This window comes from Nelumbo nucifera, chromosome 7 (genome assembly GCF_055504915.1).
Source record: "Nelumbo nucifera cultivar China Antique chromosome 7, China Antique-T2T, whole genome shotgun sequence".
In the NCBI taxonomy this organism is placed as follows: Eukaryota; Viridiplantae; Streptophyta; class Magnoliopsida; order Proteales; family Nelumbonaceae; genus Nelumbo; species Nelumbo nucifera.
Genome location: NC_142655.1, coordinates 876,217 through 897,636, shown reverse-complemented (window position 1 = coordinate 897,636; position 21,420 = coordinate 876,217). Strand labels below are relative to the sequence as shown.

At 38.4% G+C, this 21,420-nt stretch overlaps 1 protein-coding gene, 1 long non-coding RNA gene and 1 pseudogene across 6 annotated transcripts; 2 read left to right on the top strand and 1 right to left on the bottom strand.

Moving 5' to 3' along the window:
* Positions 1-9,739: 9,739 nt before the first annotated feature.
* On the bottom strand, positions 9,740-11,908 carry LOC104597784 (pentatricopeptide repeat-containing protein At5g42450, mitochondrial pseudogene; annotated as a pseudogene).
* A 2,417-nt stretch (positions 11,909-14,325) lies between these two features.
* On the top strand, positions 14,326-19,489 carry LOC104597785 (YTH domain-containing protein ECT4-like). 4 transcript variants are annotated; one of them, XR_016078472.1, is made up of 10 exons: positions 14,326-14,637; positions 15,672-15,748; positions 15,862-16,021; positions 16,122-16,195; positions 16,413-17,012; positions 17,133-17,723; positions 17,811-18,023; positions 18,107-18,253; positions 18,428-18,818; positions 19,143-19,489. XR_016078472.1 is itself a non-coding variant. In XM_088891187.1 (9 exons), exons 1-9 carry the CDS (start codon positions 14,610-14,612, stop codon positions 18,686-18,688), a joined length of 2,136 nt encoding a protein of 711 aa, XP_088747313.1. In that variant the 5' UTR covers positions 14,326-14,609; the 3' UTR covers positions 18,689-18,991. The 4 variants fall into 4 exon arrangements, 2 of the variants coding, with proteins under 2 accessions (XP_088747313.1, XP_088747312.1); XR_016078473.1 differs by having other exon boundaries at positions 19,092-19,489; XM_088891187.1 differs by lacking the exon at positions 19,143-19,489 and having other exon boundaries at positions 15,877-16,021; positions 18,428-18,991.
* A 329-nt stretch (positions 19,490-19,818) lies between these two features.
* On the top strand, positions 19,819-20,787 carry LOC148790071 (uncharacterized). 2 transcript variants are annotated; one of them, XR_016078475.1, is made up of 3 exons: positions 19,819-19,954; positions 20,160-20,237; positions 20,655-20,787. It is a non-coding gene; the product is annotated as an uncharacterized LOC148790071 (long non-coding RNA). The 2 variants fall into 2 exon arrangements; XR_016078474.1 differs by having other exon boundaries at positions 19,823-19,954; positions 20,143-20,237.
* Positions 20,788-21,420: the final 633 nt, after the last annotated feature.

Sequence of the window (21,420 nt, the reverse complement as noted above, 5' to 3'; positions counted from 1 at the left end):
GGAAATGAGATTCAGATTCCACCCAACCAAACATTTGGTTGAGTGATTTCAGACCCAAATTCCTGAGAACCAAATAGGCCCTCAAAACCATTAAGAGAAACGGGATTTGAGGTCAACTGGTTTAGTGGTTCATCGGTCGGTCCAACCGTGCATCTAGGCTGATGATAATTTGAAAACTTTACGTACTTAACTCCCATAATCAGTTAAGTTGCGACAAACTTGTCACAATTGAAAAGATTTTCAGACACACCAATATAATAAGCAATATCCAATGGTTTTTGATTAATTATCAGAATCTTAGCTACAAACAAAAGTTTCAAGGAAAATAGAATTAATGATTGAGATAATGTGCGTTGAATAATGAAGATTGACTGCAACTGATGTGCTCTTCATAGAGAAGGAAGAAACGGAGATTAAAAAAATGGAAACATTATTGGTTGATGTTGGAAAGCAAGTACGTAGTTTCCAAGAAGCTCACCTCATGCCAAGAATTAAACAAAGACGACTGACGACTTTGGCACATCTGATTTGATGGAAGAGTCTAAATTGGAGAGAGTCGCGAGGTGAGCTTCCGTCCTCATTTCAAAGAGAGATTCCTTGTTCGTCCTTTTGTCCTGCTCGAGCTTCGCAATCTCATCCACATATATTTTGATATTTTCAGATGAGTAGGCGTTTATGTGGCTGGCTGCAGGCTGCTACTTTTGGTATTTCAACAGCCACAACCGCGCTTCAGGCTGAAGCCTTTGCAATTAAAGAAGGTGTGTACGTAATCACATGCTAAGAAGTGGAATCTTGTGAAGGTGACAATTGAAAGTGATAGCCAGGTGGCAATCAATAGCTGTGTCAGCAGCCTACTCAATCGATTGATCCTAGGGGGGTTGTTGGTTCTCGTCTCCAAGACTCTAGGTCTGTATGAACTCCTTGTATCCAAATTTGGTAGGAAGTTATAAATACCCATGCCCTAAAAATGGTTAAAAATATAAAAGCTTCAAATGAACTTTTCCATCTTTTTGCACCTAATTAGACTAGGATACTTATCAAATGGTCTAGTTTTTTTAAGACAAAACTCCAAAAGTTCATTAGGTGCCATTTAAGGGTCTTGCCCTCAAAAGATCTAGACCGTTTGACAAGTATGCTACCCTACCATGATCTAATATCTGTTAAATAAAAGATTTTAAGTGCTAAAAGACAATAACATTCACTTGAAGCTTCCATATTTTTAGTCATTTTGAGTTTTCATAAGCTTTTTACGGCATAAATCTTTCTGGTTTCTTGTTTTCATGGTCAAATAAGAAAGACCAAATTTTGGTCTTCCAAACTTTGAAAAACTCAAAATACCATACCAAAAGACTTTCCATTCCATACATCTTTTGGCCATCTAGTCTATCATAAGATCTTTCTAAACCGATTTGCCAAATGACACCTAAACAAATAATTTTATCCCTCATTTTTTTTATTTTATTCTTTAATTGTTTTCTTTTGTCCACTTAAACAGTAGGTTTTTCTTCTTGGACAAAATAATTAAATCTGGGTTTTTTCATGTGGTTTAATTAGTAGGACGAAGGATCCGGGCTAATTATGTACTTTAGCCATAATTTAGCAACATTTAGGGTGTTTGGTTCTGTTTACGTTTATTCAATAAATGTTTATTGATGGTGCCACATAGGCACCATCTCAGCATTTTCTCTCTCATGCTCTTTTGCATACATCGAAAATGTAAAAAGTGAATTTTGGTTTATGTGCGTGCCCCCCGTTTGTAGAAGTTATATCTTGAAGCTTCCACAAATGGCCAAGCGTTTATTCACTGTTACGCTGAAGTGGCGCCTATTTGTCATAAACAGTTGCAATTATTGCATTTCTCGGTTTTACCACCAAATAAAGTACAAACATTTATTCAATAAACATAAACGGAACCAAACACATACATTATCATTTCAAAGGAACAAAGTCTCTGAGATTTTTTCCCCACTTTTAGGCCCTTTTTTTAAGTTTTGTGAGCAAATGTCAAAACTGGCCAAATTGATTGCGGGTCCATTGCCTTTTATGGATATGCCTTTGTGTGGGTTTTCAACCTTCCATGAGCAAAACAACTATGAGTTTAGGCTGACGGCTAGGTTTTTACTATTTCCTAATAACAAGTGATTATGGGCTTTTTTAATGGAAGAAGCATGGGCCACATGACTGGGCTTCTTGTCTTGTTTGGTAATGTTCTCACTTGTTTTTGTTCTTTTAGAAATTTATGTGCTATAATAAGAATTTTATTTCTTGTTCTTCAAGAACAATAGAGGCGTTTGGCAAATTATTTTTTGAGAATGGATTTTTATTCTACAAAAATAGAAACAGTGTTTGGATAACGAAATTATTCTTGAGACAAGATCTAATTTAGTACTCCAATCATGATTCCCACATCGAAGTTACCTACTTTCTATGACAAGATTTGTGTAGTAGTAGGAGATGTTTCACCAAATCGACATATAGTAGCTTGAGTTCGTGAAGATAACAACAAAGGAGGATATTCGTTTAGGAAGAAAAAATAGAGCATGGAAAAAGTTTTAGGATGAAAAAATAGAGCATACAAAGTTAGAAATGCCAACAACAAAGAAAACCTTACCTGTGTATGAAATTTTGACTAGAAAATGGTCGTCAAAGATGATAAACTAGTCATTCGCTGTCGGTCCTTGATACATAGTGAGTTTGTAGCAAGAGCACTGGGAAGAAATGAAGAAGATTGCTCGAGGACTAGGGCTTGGAGGGGTGGATAGTTTATATCGTCAATGTGAAATGATGACATTGCTTGTTCTCTTGTGTGGGAAGGGCGAATACGTGTTCGTAAATAAATTGAGACGATGTGGGAACTACGCATTCCTTGAGAATGTGTTCTTTAGGAGTAGCTATTTGTCAGTCCGAAAGAACATGTTTTTTGGGCATTGCTCTCACTCAGAAATGACTTGTTTCTTGCCAAACATGTTTTTGTTCCGTGAGAGCATTGGGAATGAGAGAAACACTTCTGCAGAACGTTGCCAAACAGACCCTAATTTGCTAACTTTAAAGGATGGCATCAACAACTTAGTACCACACATTAAAAAGCATTTTGGATTTACAAATGCCTTGGTATTTTGTATTGTGGGTTTTACCATGGTTTTCAAAACCGGACCAGACCGAATGGTTAGACTAAAAAACCGGAAACCGATTAGGTAACCAGTTTTGTTTCACCCCAAAACCGTTTTTTGGTTAAAAACCATTGATTTAGTTAGTGACCATTGATCCGAGTGGTCGAACTGTCGAACTGTTAGCCCATACAATGGGTTTTGACCATTTTTTATTTTTTATTGTTTTTATTTTTTAATTCAAAATGATCTGTCTGTTTGAACTGGAAGATCAAACCATTCAACCCATGAACCGGTCCCCATAACATTTCCTTGTCTAGTCCAATTTTAAAAATCATGGGTTGTACTAGTTTAGAACACCTTGGTTGTGGTATATTGAAATAAATCAAAAAATAATTATGGCATCATACACATCAGCTCTACTAAAAAAACACATTTTCATGAAGTGAAACCATAAAATGGGATTCTGTTAGTTTATTGGATATATTCTACTCAATTGCAATTAAAGAAGGTTTGTTGACCAAGTTTGTTTTTCAAACCATAAATACAAGAACATGTTTCTTTATTTTTAGTCGTGAAAATAATCAGACACATTTATAATAGAAAAGATGGTTTTCATGTTTTTTCAAAATAGTGTGTATTTTCAAACCGGGCGATTTTAATTTCTTTTTGAAACTCATGACAAAGAAAGCAATTCACACCGGAGAACATCCCAAGTTTTTTCTTAACACCCCCAAGTTTATGTTTTTGAATAATCGAGACTTTTAAATACCATCAAAAAGTTTGCTTAGAAATTATGCAGTTCAAATAGCATTAGTTTTCCCTTTCATTAATGAAATTATTGTTTCTTAACGGTGTAGATTTAAAAAAAATGCATTGATTTTTGGTGCATGCACAAACATTTTTAAAGGGGGGAAATGAAGAGTGATTAGTTGAGGAGTGCATTATCTTCAAGGCCTAATAGTTGGATTCAAATCCCTCATCTTCAAGTGGGAAGAGTACTTCTTGTGTTTCCTCTCTAGGTTTCCAGAGGCTTCTTCTCTATGTGTTTAGAGAGGGCCTTTCTCTCAATGCCTCCTTGAGGTTCTTCTCTTTGTCCGCCTTTCATTGTTTCCTCTTCCGCCATTGGTCCACTGGGGTGGAGCTCCCCTTTGGGAGTCCCCCATCTCCCTTTTCTTTTCCTCATCTTTTCTCTCTCTCTAGTCCTCTTGTTTTTCTTCTCCCCTTCTCCTCACTTCCACTCCTCTCTCCCTCTTGATTTTTTTCGTTCCATTGTTTCAATTCTACCCCCTTTTTCCATCTCTCGTTGTTTTTCCCTCTCACCTATTTTTCTTCTTTGTTCTTTTGCTTCTATTGTGTAGGGATTTTGGTACAGGGGGTAAACTCTTCATTCTTTTATTGTTGGGCGGTGGCCACAATCTGTTTTAGTTTACCATCCATGGCTGTTTCCCGACTAATTTCACCGCTGGTTGCAGTTTCTTGGGGGCAGTTGCAGTTCACCAACATGTTCCATTGTTGGTAATGGATGCAGTTATTTGGGACTTTGCCATCTTTTGTGGATGAAGCTGCAATGGATTGTTGTTTCTTCTGTTGGTGATTCTTAATTGTATAAGTTCTTTTCTTCTCTTTTATCCACTAGTTATGTATATTTTGTTCTTTTGTCCATGGGCTTTCTAGCTTGGTATTATTACTAATTTTTGTGTATTCATTCAATTTTCTTGATTGAATGAAATATGCTTTACTGTAGACTCAAAAAAAAAAAACTTCAAGGCCTTTCATTTGCATCTCCTTAAGTAATTTATCTAAGTAAATGTACTTATCCAGGCAAGTGTTCTAGATAAATACATTTACTAGTGTCATTTTATTCACCGGCTAGGTAAAGTTGTGCAATGGTTGTTTTATCTGAAAAATAACATTATTAGAGGGACAATATTATTTCATTACATATTAGCAATTTTCTAGGCAGATAGGTAAGTGATTTATGCAACTCTCATGAATTATTACTTGCCTAAGTAAATGAGGCACTCAAGAATCATTCTTTTCTACGAGACCCACTCATTCCAAAATATGAACGTAAATTTATGTCTTTTTCGTGGAACCCACCTCCACTTCCCCAAAAAATGAACGAAACCTAATGACTTTTTTAGGGATGGTGAGGTGGCTGAACTAATCAATGATTTGTTGTTTTGTTTTGATAAATCACAAGCTAATTTAAAAGGTAAAATAATCCACATAACATTCTATACATTCATTAAGAAGCATAAAACCTGCTTAATGTCTTATTCATTAAACAATAAGGCAGAATGCCAAAGCCATGTTGTATTAATTACTCTCTCTTGCTTCGTGAGGGCTACACGAGAGGGGTAAGCTCATCTCCATGTCGTAATCAGGTTTGATCTGATCAGAATTAGATAGTCCAATCTGACATTGTTATTTGTAGATCCGATCAGAACTGATAAACATGGATTTGAATTCGAATTCAATGAGGAAGTTGGATTTTTGGATATAATTTGATCCAAGTTGATTTTTTTTAATAATAAATTATTAAAAGAAAAGTAAAATACAACAATTTAAATAAAGAAAAGCAAAAATTATAAGTATCTTTTCAATTATTTTCATCACATATATACATTTTTATATATAAATAAATAATATAATAAATTTACAAAAATACAATATAAATAGTGTATTTATAAATAAATAAATAGCATATATAAGTGTTACCTATATTTATATAAATAAAAGGATAAATAGCATATATAAAGGATCAGATCTTTGTGGGTTAGATAGGGGCAATACGAAATTGTTATGATTTCTGACCGGCTATTATCACCTGATTTGACCCAACCTGGAGATCCGAAATGGGGCTATCAAAATCCGATAACATAGGATCCGTGATCATATCAAATTGGATCATGATCTGATCCATTTGAAACCCCTATGTGGAAAGATGTTCCCAATGCACGACTTTAAATGTTGTGAAGACAGTATGAGGACAAAATCTGGATTCCCTCGTACCTAAAAGGCCAAGTCTTCTAATAATCTCATTAGACACCATTCAATGTAAAGGTGCAACTAGGATTAGGTTGGGAATTTATTAATTTTTCAATAGGCATGTATCCTAACCTGCTCCCAATGCAATTGAAAATTTTCAAATCAGGCAACCCAATTTGCATCTAAGGGTGATCATGGATTGGGCTAGGCTAGCTAGGCTTAGCACCTATGGCTATGATAAGGGCCATAGCCCAAGCTTAGGTTGAGAAGGCTTGATTACGGGCTTATGAATTTTGTTTATAAAATGTTGGATACATATAATGTCATATATTATGCAATATGTATATAAAAATTATTTTATACATTTTCCAATATATACGCTCATCATCAGTGCTCATGGAGTTGATTGTTTGTTACTTGGTTAGAGGCTGAGTGCAAGCAACCTTGATCTCATTGCACTGATACATGGCATTAACATGCAGCCGATAAAGCAACAATTGGATCCTCGTGATATAGCATGATAACATACATCCATTTTTCGTCATCCTTGGTAACCAACTAAAAAACATAAATATGCTACCGCAATATGGATTTCTCATTGAGTCCAAATCTACTCGTCACACTAACCTCATTGCATATACCATCCGCACATCAAGAATATCTTTCACACTTGTATGCTATTATTCAAGGTAGATGTTCTCAATACATAATGGGAGGTGGTTGTGAGGAGCACTATATAAGAAGTAGATCGTAATTATTTTCATTGGCATTAATGCACAACAACTTGAGACTTGAGCATAACAGTGTTCATAAAGTTTTATAATAGTTATATGTAAAGTACAAAAATATAATATAGAAACACATATATATATATATATGCATAAATTAACAAAAATATAAATGTGTGCAATCTAGGTTTGAAGTACTAGGCTGGGTCAGACTTAAAATGATCATCCCCACTTGCAGCCTTAGGCGGTGTTCGGTTCCGTGTTCATCTCGTGCATGGACCATTTTGGTCCATGTCACGGTATGAACAGGGTGCTCAGCTGGTCATGGACGAGACCGGTCCACACTATATTGTGGGCCTGCTCTGTCCACACCCCATATTATCAATCACTGCATTTTCTCGTGGAGGGGGCCCATCCTACTTCACATGCTCCCTGGAAATTCTATCTCAAACTTTGCTTCACATAATTTTATCATTGGAGGTCTCCATCGCCTGTCGAAGATCTCTACCTATGTGCTCCGCCAAAACTCTCCACCACTGAAGCTCTCCTCTGCGGGTATGTGATCTTTCTTTGTTGTTGCTTTTCTTTAGAAAAAACATATAATCGAACTCAAAGTTGTTAGAAACAAAGAATCGAATTGTTATAAACAAACTTGTTTGTTTAAATATTATTTTTTAATATTTGTATCAATAAACTATTAAATATTTTACTTAATTTTTAATGTTTTTATCAATAAAACAATATTTTTAAATATTAAAAATATATTTTTTCATTTTTAATTATTTTACTATTGCTTTTATTAAAATTAATATTTATTGGTTAATGTTAATTTATTGATGCCTTTTTTCAATATATTTATCATATAAAATGCAAAAATTAAATATTTATTATTAATTGTGTAGTCAATCATAAAATGTATATGAGATACATAGAACCGAAAAGTCTGTCCACACCATGCTATAGAACACCACTATGGGTGTGGAGTGTGGACTAGTCTAGTGCACACAGTCTGTCTACAGTCCAGAACAACTGTGGATTGTCGTGTGGTGTGGATTAGTCCCTTCCATAGGGTGTGGTGTGGACTAGTCCACAACCACTAATTTCTTACGCACGTTACAGACACCCCCTTAGTTCGATAGGGTAAAAGTTTCATTATTTTCATATGTTTATCCATCAATTCATGACACATAACTTGGAGATTTTTTTCCCTTTAAGAGTTTTCATGATCGTATTCACGGTGAAATGAATCATTCTTGCTTCCTAGTAGAGTTATCAATTGACTCCAAAAGTTTGGACCTATTGTCATTATTGTTGATTTTTTAATGCATGTTTTAAAAAAAACTTTTATTTGTTCTAATGATTTGTGGGACTTGTTACCCCTCATCTTGTCTAACTCCTTCTATTCTTATAAAAAAAGCATGTCTTAACATTGCAATTGACCTATTTAAAATGGTAAATGCAGAAAATAACATTATAAGACTTGGACAAGACACAAAACCATATTGTTCGATGAGTCACGGGTCAAGAGATGTGACTAGTAAAGTATTTACAATGGATGGTAAGATGGCCTCACTTTTGATACAATTGACCAGGGTTCAAGTCTTTTAATTAGGGATACAAATATGTCAGATTGAGGTATATCCGAATCAAATTTGATAGAAAATACATAGGATCCAAATTCAATTTTGAATCCGTATAGTTGTTCAAATTTGTTTTGAATCATTTAATTGCAAAAAAACGGTAATATCATGGTTGGGGTAGATCCACAGAAGAGGACAAAGCCCCAAACATTACAATCGATACCAGATACTGTAACTGTTTTCCAAAATGTCATTCATCGAAGAACTGCGAATGGAACTTACCATGGATTGCTTCTGCTAGAGAACCACGAACGGACTTAACCATGGACAGCAAAAACGTAAAGAAACACCCACCGGTATCAAAAGCCCAATACATGATCCAAGAGCAAGTAACCCCTTTGTCAAAACGCCTGCAAAAAGAAGAAAAAAAAAAACAAGTAAAGAAAGGAGAGAATAACCCCTTTGACACTTCACACTTTATAAGACTATTTTATAGACATATATTAAAAAAAAATTTGCTTGAAAAACTTGCTCACTCACACATACAGGCAGTTAGGTCCCATAGCAAAAGCAATAGAAACAACAACAACACTAAATGATAACAATAACAAGAGAAATTGTCCAAAACCCACCATCACTTATTCTCTTAAATTCACCATTACTTTTCAAAATGTCCAAAACCCACCATACCTGTCAGATAACGGTAACTTGATTAACGGGCATCATTAATTTCCTATTTTACCCATTCTTCCACCGTTGAAATCTTTCTTTTCTATCTTCGTTGTTTAACGCCAGCATTATTTCCCTTTCTTTCTCTCATTCCGGCTCCACCTCTCTCTCTCTCTCTCTCTCTCTCTCTCCATCTACAGTGTTACAAGTTTTGGAACCATAGTGATATCTTCAAACTGGTCTCCTTCTCCCATTTCAAATATAACTAGCCCTAACTCAAGAACCCAGGAAAGCAACTATGGAGTCAGCAGGAGTTTCGGTGGAAATTCTTTTGCAAGACCCTCAATCGTTCCTCATCAGAGAAGCTTCAATCCGGCCACTTCAGTTAACACCACCACCACCACTGTTCATATCTCCAAACAGGGGAATTCTCTTTTTCTCTTTTCCAGTGGTGTGGCGACTCTGCTAAAAGTCGTATACTCTCATTCGTAGTCTCAAACACACAAATAGAGTTCATCTTCTTTTCCCAACTTCAATATATCATCTCCTCTTCTCTCCCTCCCTCCCTCCTTCCCTCCTTCCCTCTCTTACTCTCTCTCTCTCTCTGATTTCCCTTCACCTCTTTCGCCCCCTCTGAAGAGAATTGCAACTCCAAGTATGATTACGAATAACCTTCGTCAACAAGGCCTGTGTGGTTGCATGCCAACAAAAGACATAGAAGGGTGATACTGTTGAGTTTAAACCTCGAAACTTTCATCCTTTGGAAACAATCTATTGCTTCTCCCTCTCCCATTTTGCGCATAACCACAAATCAGAGAATTCCAAGAAACAATACTCTTTGAGTAAGTCTATTGAAAGCTAAAAGACTATCCTCCATGCTCCCACATTTGGCGTAGAAGTTGATACGAGAATTACCTACAAAGACATTGTGCTTACCCAGTGACTTGATAGCACAGGCGTGGAAGCTCTTGCCCATCCCAAGAGCAATGATATTGGCAGCTACACTTACGACACAAGGAAAAGTCGATTCATTAGGCCTCAGGCCTTCTCTAATCATCTCAACAAAAAGGTTTATGGCCTCTTCATTGTGGCCCATCTGGCTATACCTTCTAATCACTGCATTCCATGACACCACATTTATGTCCTGCATCTCCTGGAAATATCGGAGAGCATCCATGAAGTTCTCGTGCTTGAGGTACGCAGAGATCAAAGTTGTATAAGAAACCACATTAGGGTTGTCGATATCTTGGAAGGCACTTTGAGCTTCTTCGATTGTAGTCAACTTGGTGTAGTTGTCACGGAGCGTACTACCCACAAAGACATTTGAATGCAGACCCACCTTTGTCGCGCAAACGTGAAGCTGCTTGGCTATAGTGATATTCCCTATGGCAATAGAGGAATGAATGACTGTGCCGAAAGTGAACCCATTGGGTTTGATGTTGAGGACAAGCATGCAAGAGAAAATATCAATTGCCTCCTTATGGCGATTGTGCCAAGTAAAGCGACCAATTATAGAGGTTGCAAAAATTAGGTCCCGGTGATATGTTTCTGATGATGCGCAATCCGGCCGGTCTTAGCTGTCAACGACCTTGCCTCTGAACTGAGTAGCAGGGAACCTGAAACAGAGGAGATGAGGAAACTCCGGGGAGAACCCGGTGTAAAGGCTCCAAAGCTTAAGTTAGAATCCTTCAAAGGCAAGATAAAACCAGATAGCGCCAAGTTTTGCATACCTCCTTTTTGGGGGTGGAGAGCCTTTTATAACCACCTCGCGCACTCACTCCTAGACTCCTGTCAAGTCGGGAATGAGTATTTTCGTGCTTCTGCCAGTTCGGGCGTCATAGCCTCTGCTGGGGCAGAACCGTCACTGCCCTTTTTGTTGGAGCCGTCTCTGTAACTGGAGGCAGCGGTTGACAGGTGACGGTGGCAGGTGGCAGGTGGCCGTTTGAAATGCGGTCGTCAGGCATCAGATCCCAAGTCAGTCAGGTGCGCCGCCCCTTGATACGGACTCCTTCGGTGTTAGGTACGGTGTGGTTCGTCCAGTTCAATGCTCCGGAAGCGAAGTGCCCGGAGCGGTGTGTGAGGCGAAGTCTTGAGTTCGGATAAGGGGGGCCCCGAACTGTCATAGGACGGGCCAGTTCGGGTCTCTACTTTGTGCGACTCGGGGCCAAAGGGAGAGTTCGGGCTCCTCGTAGGGAGTTCGAGCACTAAGTAGGGAGTTCGGGCACCTTGCAGGGAGTTCGGGCTCCTTGCAGGGAGTTCGAGCTCTAAGTAGGGAGTTCGGGCACTAAGTAGGGAGTTCGGGCACCTTGCAGGGAGTTTGGGCTCCTTGCAGGGAGTTCGAGCTCTAAGTAGGGAGTTCGGGCACTTTGTAGGGAGTTCGGACTGCTGGTCTCTTCCCTTTTGTGTTTGTTCCCTCGGTAAGTGCCGAGCTACTTGTTTTTTTGCCACGTGGCGTGATTTGCGAGGTCGGGCCAAATCTTCCTTCATCAGTTTCGTCAAACAATTGCCGAGCATACGAAAATGCCTTGGATTCACAATAGGTGGCAACGAGCCCCAACTCGACAAGGTCTGAAGTTCCTAGTTTATGGCGACGGGCATGAGCTTGCTGGGCCTCAGCGTCGATATGGAATGAAGCTAAACTGTGGACACATTGTCCATGTAATTTCCTAGTGAAGGGCAAGATATGGAACAAATAGGAATTCCATTTCCATGAACTACTATTGTTTCTGCTTGGTGAGGGTGTGCATAAACACACATTGAGAAGCTTAGCGTCAGAGACCACCACCACCCACCCACCTTTCCTCACTTGCGAAAAGGAGCGGGGTGACATGCCACCACACCACCAGCACTAACTAGGAACAGTGGTGGTGTTGATGCTAACAGGCTGACTCACCATTCCGGGGCTGTTTAGTCATGAAACATACATTTAGGTTGACGTGGACAACTTAGGTCATTGAAATGTAAGGGTATTGTAATGGATGGTGAATTTTAGAAAATAAAATCTCACTGACATAGTGAGTTTTGGACGTTTTGAAAAGTTATGTTGAGTTTAAGAGAATTCATAAAAAGTGATGGTGGGTTTTGGACAATTCCCCTAACAACAACAACAAGGGTAATTTACTAAAACACCGCCTATAGTTTCATGAATTTACTAAAACATACTCCATACTTTGTGTTTTAGTGAAAGATCCCCTATAGTTTGCAGTCAATTTACTTAATTGACCTTCCATTAGACGAAAGTGTAAAATGTTTCAACACTAACATCCACTCAAATAAATTTAATCAAAAGAAACTGAAAACAAAATTACCATTTTGCCCCTAATAAAACATGGGCTATCACTCTATACAAAATTACCATTTTCTTTACAACCATGGGTTCATACACTTGAACATTTCCCACTCAATTTAGGGGTACTTTTGGAATAAACAACCATGGGTCCATGCCCTTCAACATTTTCAACTTGGTTTAGGTGATCATACTACTATTTTTATCAAGGTTTTAAAAATCGACCCAGAAATGGAATTGTTATAGTTACTAGTTTATGAGTCAGCGGTTCAACCATCTGGGTCGAATGGTTTGCATATTAGGCAAATGATTATATAAGATTTGCCCTAATATGCAAACCTCATATAAGAAAGAATAGATATCGGTTGAGAAAGCCAAAAAGCAGAAGGAGAAAGGAGAATTGTTGTCGGCTGAAAAAGAAAAAAAGAAAGAAGAAGAAGGAAGGAGAGAGTGAGGGAAGAAGAAGGAAGAGGATGAGGATGATTGTGATGATAGTGATGATAGTGATGACGAGGCAGCGATGACAAATAGAGATCTGAGTTCTTGTATCTCAGATCTAATATCGATTTCTCTAAAACACATGTAGAAGAAAGTCTTCTTCTTCTTCTTCTTCTTCTTCTTCTTCTTCTCTTCTCTTTGTGCTAGATCCCATATATGAGTTCGTGTCTCAGACTAGATCTCAGATCTGAGTTATCTCTACAACTTTATATTGCGAACCGCTGGTCGGGTCAATAGGTTTTGACCCAATAACGGGTTAGTGGTGAAATGGAACCAGTTGTTTGAACGGTTTTAGGGCCGAACGTTCCGACCATCCGGGTCAACGATGGTTCAAAAACATTGACTTTTATATGGCAAAACAAATATTTCTTAATGCCAGGTCAATTAAGTAATATAATATAAATTTAAGTAAATCAGTGAAATTATAGGGAATGCTTTAGTAAATGACCCTACTACTACTACTACTACTACTAATAATAATAATAACAATGATGGGCCAAGTCTACTTGACAACCAAAATTATGTTGATTATGATTCTATGATTTTGTCACAATTAATAATTGAGTCGACACTAACTCTTGCTGCCCCGAGACAATTACATAGTTAAAATATTCGAAGGCACTAATGAGTTTTTTGTAATTTTGATTCTACTTTAGTTCTAACAGGATAAATTTTATAGACATTAGATAGTATACAAAATAATTATGGTTAAAAACATTGTTTTACCATCATACAACGGCTTTATTCTTTTACATTCAATTTTATCAACTTATCTTACCAAAAATATAAGTAACTATAGATGTCAAGTATAATTGGCTGAGACCCAATTGTCTCGATTAATAATTGGTTTCTGTTTTAGATGTATCTCATGGGACCAATTGGCAATCCATTACGTCCTGCCTCAAAATCAAACTTGACCCATTGACAACTCTACATGCATAGTCAACGAATGAGCCATTATAACTATAAACCCATTATTAACGAGTTGGGATCTCTCGTAAGCAAAAATGTCTTCCAACACCCTTTCAACATGATTTGATGCCACACATTTCACGCATGGAGATTTCACTTTTAAGAAGATGGGTGTTGGAGTGTATTTTGTTCATTATTAACACCCTTAGTAATGTGTTAAGACCCCCCCCCCCCCCCCCCCCAACCTCAAAAAAAAAAAAAAAAGGGATATGTGCACTTCATCCCCCATTTTTTTCTTCCTTTCTTTTATTCTTTCCCCTCTCTTCTTTGGGTTGAGGTTCACGGGGATTCAGACTCTGGATCGGGCCCATACAAAATTTGGCAAAAACTCAAAAGCTAAGCCCAAACCGGCATCGAAAGAGACATCCCATGAAGATATAGGCCTTTAATGAATTAGTAAGCCACAGCCCAGTAAGCGTAGGGCCTTAAATGCAAACCTAAGCCCATCCGCCCATGTGGTTAATATAATCGGTAATCCATTTTGTTTTTGTGATTAGGGTTTCGAGAGAGCAACCCTCCAAACTCCAAAAGCCAAAAGAAAATCCGGTTTTGAAGGCGGAACCGTGGTGCTATTTGAATCACCGCTTTTCCATCTTAAAAACCCTTTCTTCCCAAAGGCCCAAACCCTTGGCGGCTGACCTGACCCTCCCCTTTTCTCTCTCCTAGGGTTTCTCTCTCTCCCCTCCAGTATCCCGTAATCTTCGTACTCGTTTCTAGGGTTTTCTTACCTCCTCCTTTTATCCACTATTTGCTCGTCTCCACCGAAGATCTGATCATGGCAGCGGTTGCTCCACCTGCGGATCGTATCCTTACTTAATACTGAGTTTCTTGGTATGCTTTAATTTGTTCAGTGTTTTTTACTTTCATTATCCCATATCTTCTTCTTCGCAGTCGTAGACTTGAATTTTCTTCTTCTTAAAGCTCTTTTAGCTGCCTATTTTCCAGTATTGTGTGTTTCAATGTTTGCGGGTTTTGTAGGGGTTTATGTTTAGATCTGGGGATCATGTTTCTAGAAAACATCTACAGTTCTACTATATTGTTTAACTTTAGCGCTTTCAAGATGTATGCTAGTTCATGATTCTTAGAGTAGTTTGAAGTTCTTTTGTTACAAGTTTGGGAATTGATCTATGCTGGGTTCTGTTTTTTATGCGGAAATTATTCGTTGAGGAAGTTTTCTTGCTCATAGCGGATTAACTCTTCTTTTGGCGTTTGGTGTTATTGCTCGTGTACACTCTCTCTAGAAAACCCATAATTTTGCGTTGGTTGGCTTTTGGATCATCAAGAATGCATTCCCTTTCTTTTTACTTCTTTCTCTTTTTGCTGTTTTGATTTGATTTGGACTTGGTAGGATAAATGGCTTTTTGTTTGGTGAGGTATTGCTTTGGTCTATCATGCTACTAATTACTTTGGAGATTTGGTGGGGAATCAAAAGGGTGGCTGGTCGATTTTCTTATAGCTTATGATTACTATTCTCATTTTGAAGGAAGGCTACCTTAAAATTATTATGAAATATTCATTACCGTTACTACATGATTTGGTAGGTTCTCACAAATCTATTTTTTCCATTCTCACATACTCGTGGGTGTGTGGGGAACAAGTTGCAGAAAAAATTTTCATAACGTTACTTTATTGGACAGAAGGGAAACTTTTCTTAACTGTTGGAACCTCAATTCTCAAATTCCCAATGTAAAATTGACAAAATACAGCGACTTCAGTAAAATATAGATAGAGTTGCTTTAAGCATACGGATGAATTACGAATTCATTTTGAAAGAGTTCCAAACACGACCAATTATGAATTCCGTTACTAGTTGTTTCCTTTACCAATAATATTACAGAAGCTGCAGATTTACTGCAGAAGTTGTCAATAGATTCTCAGACCAAAAATATTGAAGTTCCTGAGGCCACGAAAAAGGTAACACATTTTTTTATATAATGGTTTGAAAGAGAATCTTGTATTCTCTTCCAGCTGCTATTATTCTCCTATGTTTTCCATTGCATCTCTTTGTTATTAATTTTTTCCCACAGCCTTTTACTATTCAGTATGGGTCTGTTGAAACTGCTGAAGCACCCAATGGTCCTGTCCAGTCATGTGAACGATCTACAACTCCTCTACTTCAAGATTTCATGGATCCATCAATGTGCTATCTTCCTAATGGCTATGCATCTACTGCCTATTATTATGGAGGTTTGCTAATTTGTGCTGGTTTCTTTATGAATGTGTCTACTTATAAATTACTGCAAATGTTGGTTTTGTTTTTATGACTATATAGATGTTTGATGTTCAGGTTATGATGGGCACATCAATGAGTGGGACGATTACCCTAGATTCGTAAATCCTGATGGGGTAGAGATGTCAACTGTAAGTTTTCGTTTCAGCATTGCTTATATATGTTGCTATTCAATTTATATTTCATTCCGTTTTGGAATAAAATCCTTTTAATTGTGCCAACATCCAAGGGTCTCCACTGATTCTGTTTTTTTTTTTCTGTCAGAAGAATCAGAAGAGATTATTTCAATGTTGTGATTTGGGTACTATGTTAAGTGTTGGTTTTGATGATGTTGTTTCTGGTTGGCAGGGAGTTTATGGGGATAATGGCTCTCTTATATATCACCATGGTTATGGATATGCACCTTATGGTGCGTACCCTCCAGCAGGTTCTCCAGTTCCCACCATGGGGCATGATGGTCAGCTGTATGGTCCTCAACATTATCAGTATCCTAGTCCTTATTACCAGCCACCGACTCCTCCACCTGGTGGGCCATACCCCTCTAGTCAGACATCTTCTCAGGGGGAGCTTTCCACCTCTGTAGCTGCTGATCAGGCACCTTTGACTGTAGAAACAACAAAGGAAAAGGCTAATGGTGTTACAAATGGAAATTCCAATGCTAATAATGGCTCTGCACCATTGAAACCAACAAACCAGAACTCAACTTTGAATTTGAACAATACTTATTGTAGAGGAGTTTTGTCTGGAGGAATCCCAACATCCGGCTACCAGGACCTAAGATTTGGTTATGATGGGATGCGGTCTCCAGTACCCTGGATAGATAGCCCGGTTTTTTCTGATGGGCAGCCAAAACCCGCCACTAGTAGCTCCTTTTCTTCAGCCGTCTCACATGCAAATAATGTCCACTCTGGAAGGAATCAGAATATTCGTCCACTTCCACATCTCATTGTAAGTATGATATTTATCTTCGTTTGTTTTATGTACACACTGATGCTATTTTTGCATTTGTTTATATTTGACAGTATGTTCTGATTGGTACATGGGATTACTTTTTTATTCAATTAACAGGGCTTGCACCATCCAAGACCTGCATCCGGAATGAACCCAACACCAGGTTTTATGAATAGGATGTATCCAAACAATAGGATCTATGGTGCTAATGGTGTTAGATCTGGACCAGGCTATGGGATTAATGGCTATGATACCCGCACAAATGGTCGTGGATGGTTAGCAATTGATTCAAAATACAAACCAAGAGGCAGGGGAAATGGTTATTTTGGTTATGGGAACGAGAATATGGATGGTCTAAATGAGTTGAACAGAGGACCCAGAGCAAAAGGGTTCAAGAATCAGAAGGTGTTTGCACCCATCACAATTGCAGTCAAGGGGCAGAGTTTACCATCAAATGTGAATGACAATGAAGACAAAGATAATTCAAATGTTGTTCCTGACAGAGAACAGTACAACAGAGCAGATTTCCCTGAGAAGTATTCTGATGCAAAGTTTTTCATTATTAAATCATACAGCGAGGATGATGTTCACAAGAGCATCAAGTATAATGTGTGGGCCAGCACACCTAATGGGAACAAGAAGCTGGATGCTGCATACCAGGAGGCACAGGAGAAGCCTGATTGCTGTCCTGTATTCCTATTTTTTTCTGTGAGTACATACTGTGACGTCTTATGCATTTCTTTAAAAAGAATCTGCTCATAGTCTAACCTTCCAGCTTTTATTCTTCTTTCCCAGGTGAACACTAGTGGGCAATTTGTTGGTGTCGCTGAGATGGTTGGACCAGTTGATTTTAACAAGAATGTGGAGTACTGGCAACAAGACAAATGGAATGGTTGCTTCTCGGTGAAGTGGCATATTGTAAAGGATGTGCCTAACAGTTTGTTGAAGCACATCACCCTTGAAAATAATGAGAACAAGCCCGTCACTAATAGTAGGGACACTCAAGAGGTATGTGTGGTTTTATACTGTCTATATGTATGCATCTTATTTTTTTTAATTTCTCTTAACGTCAGATGTTTTGGTTTCTACAGGTAAAGATGGAGCAGGGGCTTCAAATGCTCAAAATATTCAAGGAGCATTCCAGCAAGACATGCATTCTTGATGACTTTGGGTTTTATGAGACTCGGCAAAAGACAATGCAAGAGAAAAGGGCCAAGCAACTGCAGTTGCAGAAGCAGGTATGATGCGAACTTTAAACTATTATCTATATGTATTTTGTCATCAGCTATGTCCTATTTATATAAGTTAAGAATTTACGTATAATACCCATAATTTATTCCTTGCAAACTTCTTCCATTGGTAATGTTGAGCCATACAACTCTATGGTTTACAAATAGTGACCTGCATTGTAGGTATGGAATGGTAAGCCTGCTGATATTGCTGTTACTGATGATAAAGAAAAAGATGGTGCAACTGGAAAACCAAGATTGCAGAAATCTTTAGAGGTTGCTTCCGTTTTGCTTAAGGAGTCTCCTACCGTTCACTCTAATGGGGAGTGGAAAAGATCAGAAGAAAATGGAACAGTTACAGCAGTTAGAGATGCGCCAAAGGGTGCCAAACCTGTAGGCACAGAAAAGAGGGTTGTGGCTAACGGGGTTGCAAATGGTTGCTAGATCTTCACTTATCAAGAGTGGGTATATGGTTATTGGAATTGTTAAAGAGTTCGGTCAGAAGTATTGCCGGATTATTATAGAAAGTGGGCAAACGCTGGCCAACTCCAAGTGGACCTGGCTTACTATTGAGGTAATAAAATGTTGACAGCCCTTTTATTGTCGTTTAAAAAATATGGTGAGTCGGGATAAACTTATTTTCATGATCCTCAATATTTGAGTCATCATCCCCTTTATGACCTTTTTTCCCTTGGCATTAGGATATTGTGGTGGGTCAGTTTTCTTTTCTTTATGAGTATCTCCTAACTGCTTTTTACTTCAGGGTTTGGGTTTAGGGATCTTTTTTGTGCTTTTATTTCTTAATGGTTTTCTTTGATCTTTTTTTTTTTTCTCTCTTTCTCTTTAGATCTATTACCCCTTGTAAATCTGCTCTGTTGCGGTTTTTTGTATTTGTAAGAGGACCAGAATCCGGGTGGAAACTGTTTGCAATAGAGGAATTCAATATCTTGAAGAGTTTACAGTTATTAAGGATCCAGGAAGGAGAGACGTCGTCATTGTATATCATCCTCCTCCTCTCGCGTGTATTACCCAGTTTGTTTTGATACAAACACCTGTCAGTCAAGTTGTTTCTGCTGCCTGTCCTCTTGGCTCATTTGAGCTTTTAGCTTGCTTTGATTTTAGTAGCGGTCTTTAATATCTCTAATCTCTTGAGAAGGTAGCAATGTTCTACAAGCATCGAAGCATATTATATACAATTACAATCAGAATTAAAAAAAAGAAAATTAATGGATCCTTGTTTATGAACATGATCGCACTATTCCATTCCTTTTTTATGGTCTTGTGCAAGTCAAATGTTTGGTCTGAAACCCTTTTGCTCTCGCCCCCGCAGAAAAAACAAAAAAAATCCCTTCCCAAATTCCCCATACCTGATCTCTTAAATGATTAATCCTTTTAATTCGCGGACTATATTTCTTTTTTCAACCTTTTCTTAACACCGATGGCAAACTATTTCACGGTCTCGTAAACAAAAAAAATAGAAGGATACAAGTATGGTTTGTGAATGGCTAGTTGCTTTCATATTGAGCAACCCTAGATCGTCTTTAAACCATTAGCGGTTATGTTACGGACCAAGCCATCAAGGGAATCCCTTAATGTGAGTCGTGAACACCCATGTCGATGATCACGTTTTTGGATTCTCAACGGTTCAGAGATTACAAACGGTTTGGTGTGATGGAGTTGCACATGAATGAAGTTCACACGGCAAACAAGGTTAGCCTCAGTTTCTCATTTAGTTTTGCTTTCATACATGTGTATTTCTCTGATTTTTGTTTCTGCGAAGCCCTTATAAAGTTTGCGGAACCTATTATATGGAGACCATGATTTGGTTAATCAATTGATTATTGGCTCTGAAAAGTATGTATTATCATGGTTATGGGTATGCACCTTATGCTCCATAGTCCATACCCTCCGACAGGTTCTTCTATTCCCACCATGAGGCATTATCGTCAGTTGAATGAATTCACATCTGCGCCCCACAGCTCTGTTGTTCAAGGTGAGGTTTCCAGCTCTGTTGCTGCTAAGCAGGCGCCTTTGTCATTAGAGACAACAAAGGCCAAACCTTCTCTAATGCTCCTTCAACTTTACATACCCATACCCAAACTTTCCCGCCGCATTTTCTGACAAACCCTACCTCTTCTATTCCTTCTCTCATTTTCTTGTTTAATTTGGCCCCCAAGAAAAATTCCTCTCTCCGACACTGTTTGGATAGATGGCCCATTTTTTTCCTGATAGTGAGGCCCAACTTCGGGAAGGAACCAAAATCTTCGACCTCTTCCACATATCATACTCACTATCTGATACTTATCTGTGCTGGTTTTACACGCACACTGATGCTTTTTTTAAGTAATTTGTTACATTTTTATACTAAGTTCTTATTTGTACTCTGCTATGTTTTTTCTCTAAATGACAGGGCCTGCACCATCCAAGGCCTGAACCCAACTCCTGGTTTTGTAAATTGGATGTACCCAAACAATAAGATTTACGGTCAATGTGGTAATGGTGTTAGAACTGGTCCAGGCTATGGGAATAATGGTTATGATACTTGATGATGGATAATTTGGCTCATCTAGTAATGTGATGACACCTAGAGTGACGGAATGATGTGGTGACACCTTAGCGACCTCGGTGACCTCAGTGATCTAGTCACCTCATGCATCTCGGGTCATCCAGTTAGACCGAGGTGTGAATAACTCTAGTATATGCACTGACCTGCCGAGGTGCCACGTAACTTTCATCTAGAAGCAAGCCAATTGTCTCCGATCTTCTTGGGATCATGACACAATGTCAATGGAGTTTATCTTATCCCCGCTTGATTCGAATGGACTTGGATAAGCCTTATCAGCTTACGCGGAGTCCATCTTTGGGTGCGAAACCAACTTTGGACCAGATGGGCCGACGATGTCGGACACACATCATGACTCGTGAGGCCTACGGCAACCCGCCTTTTTAAAGGCCTTGCCTCCAGTCTCACATGGTACTCACGACTCAACTCTCTAATTCTCTTGCAATCTAAGCTTTCAGCTCTCTCAAATCTCCTAATCGCTAACTTAAGCATAGAAGTGCCTACACCGGATAAAGCACCCCGAACAATCTGACCTACTTGCCTTGCAACTCAATTAGGCGACCCCACTTGTCTGATGTCCGAACTGTCCTCTAGTAGAGAGCACTAGATCAAG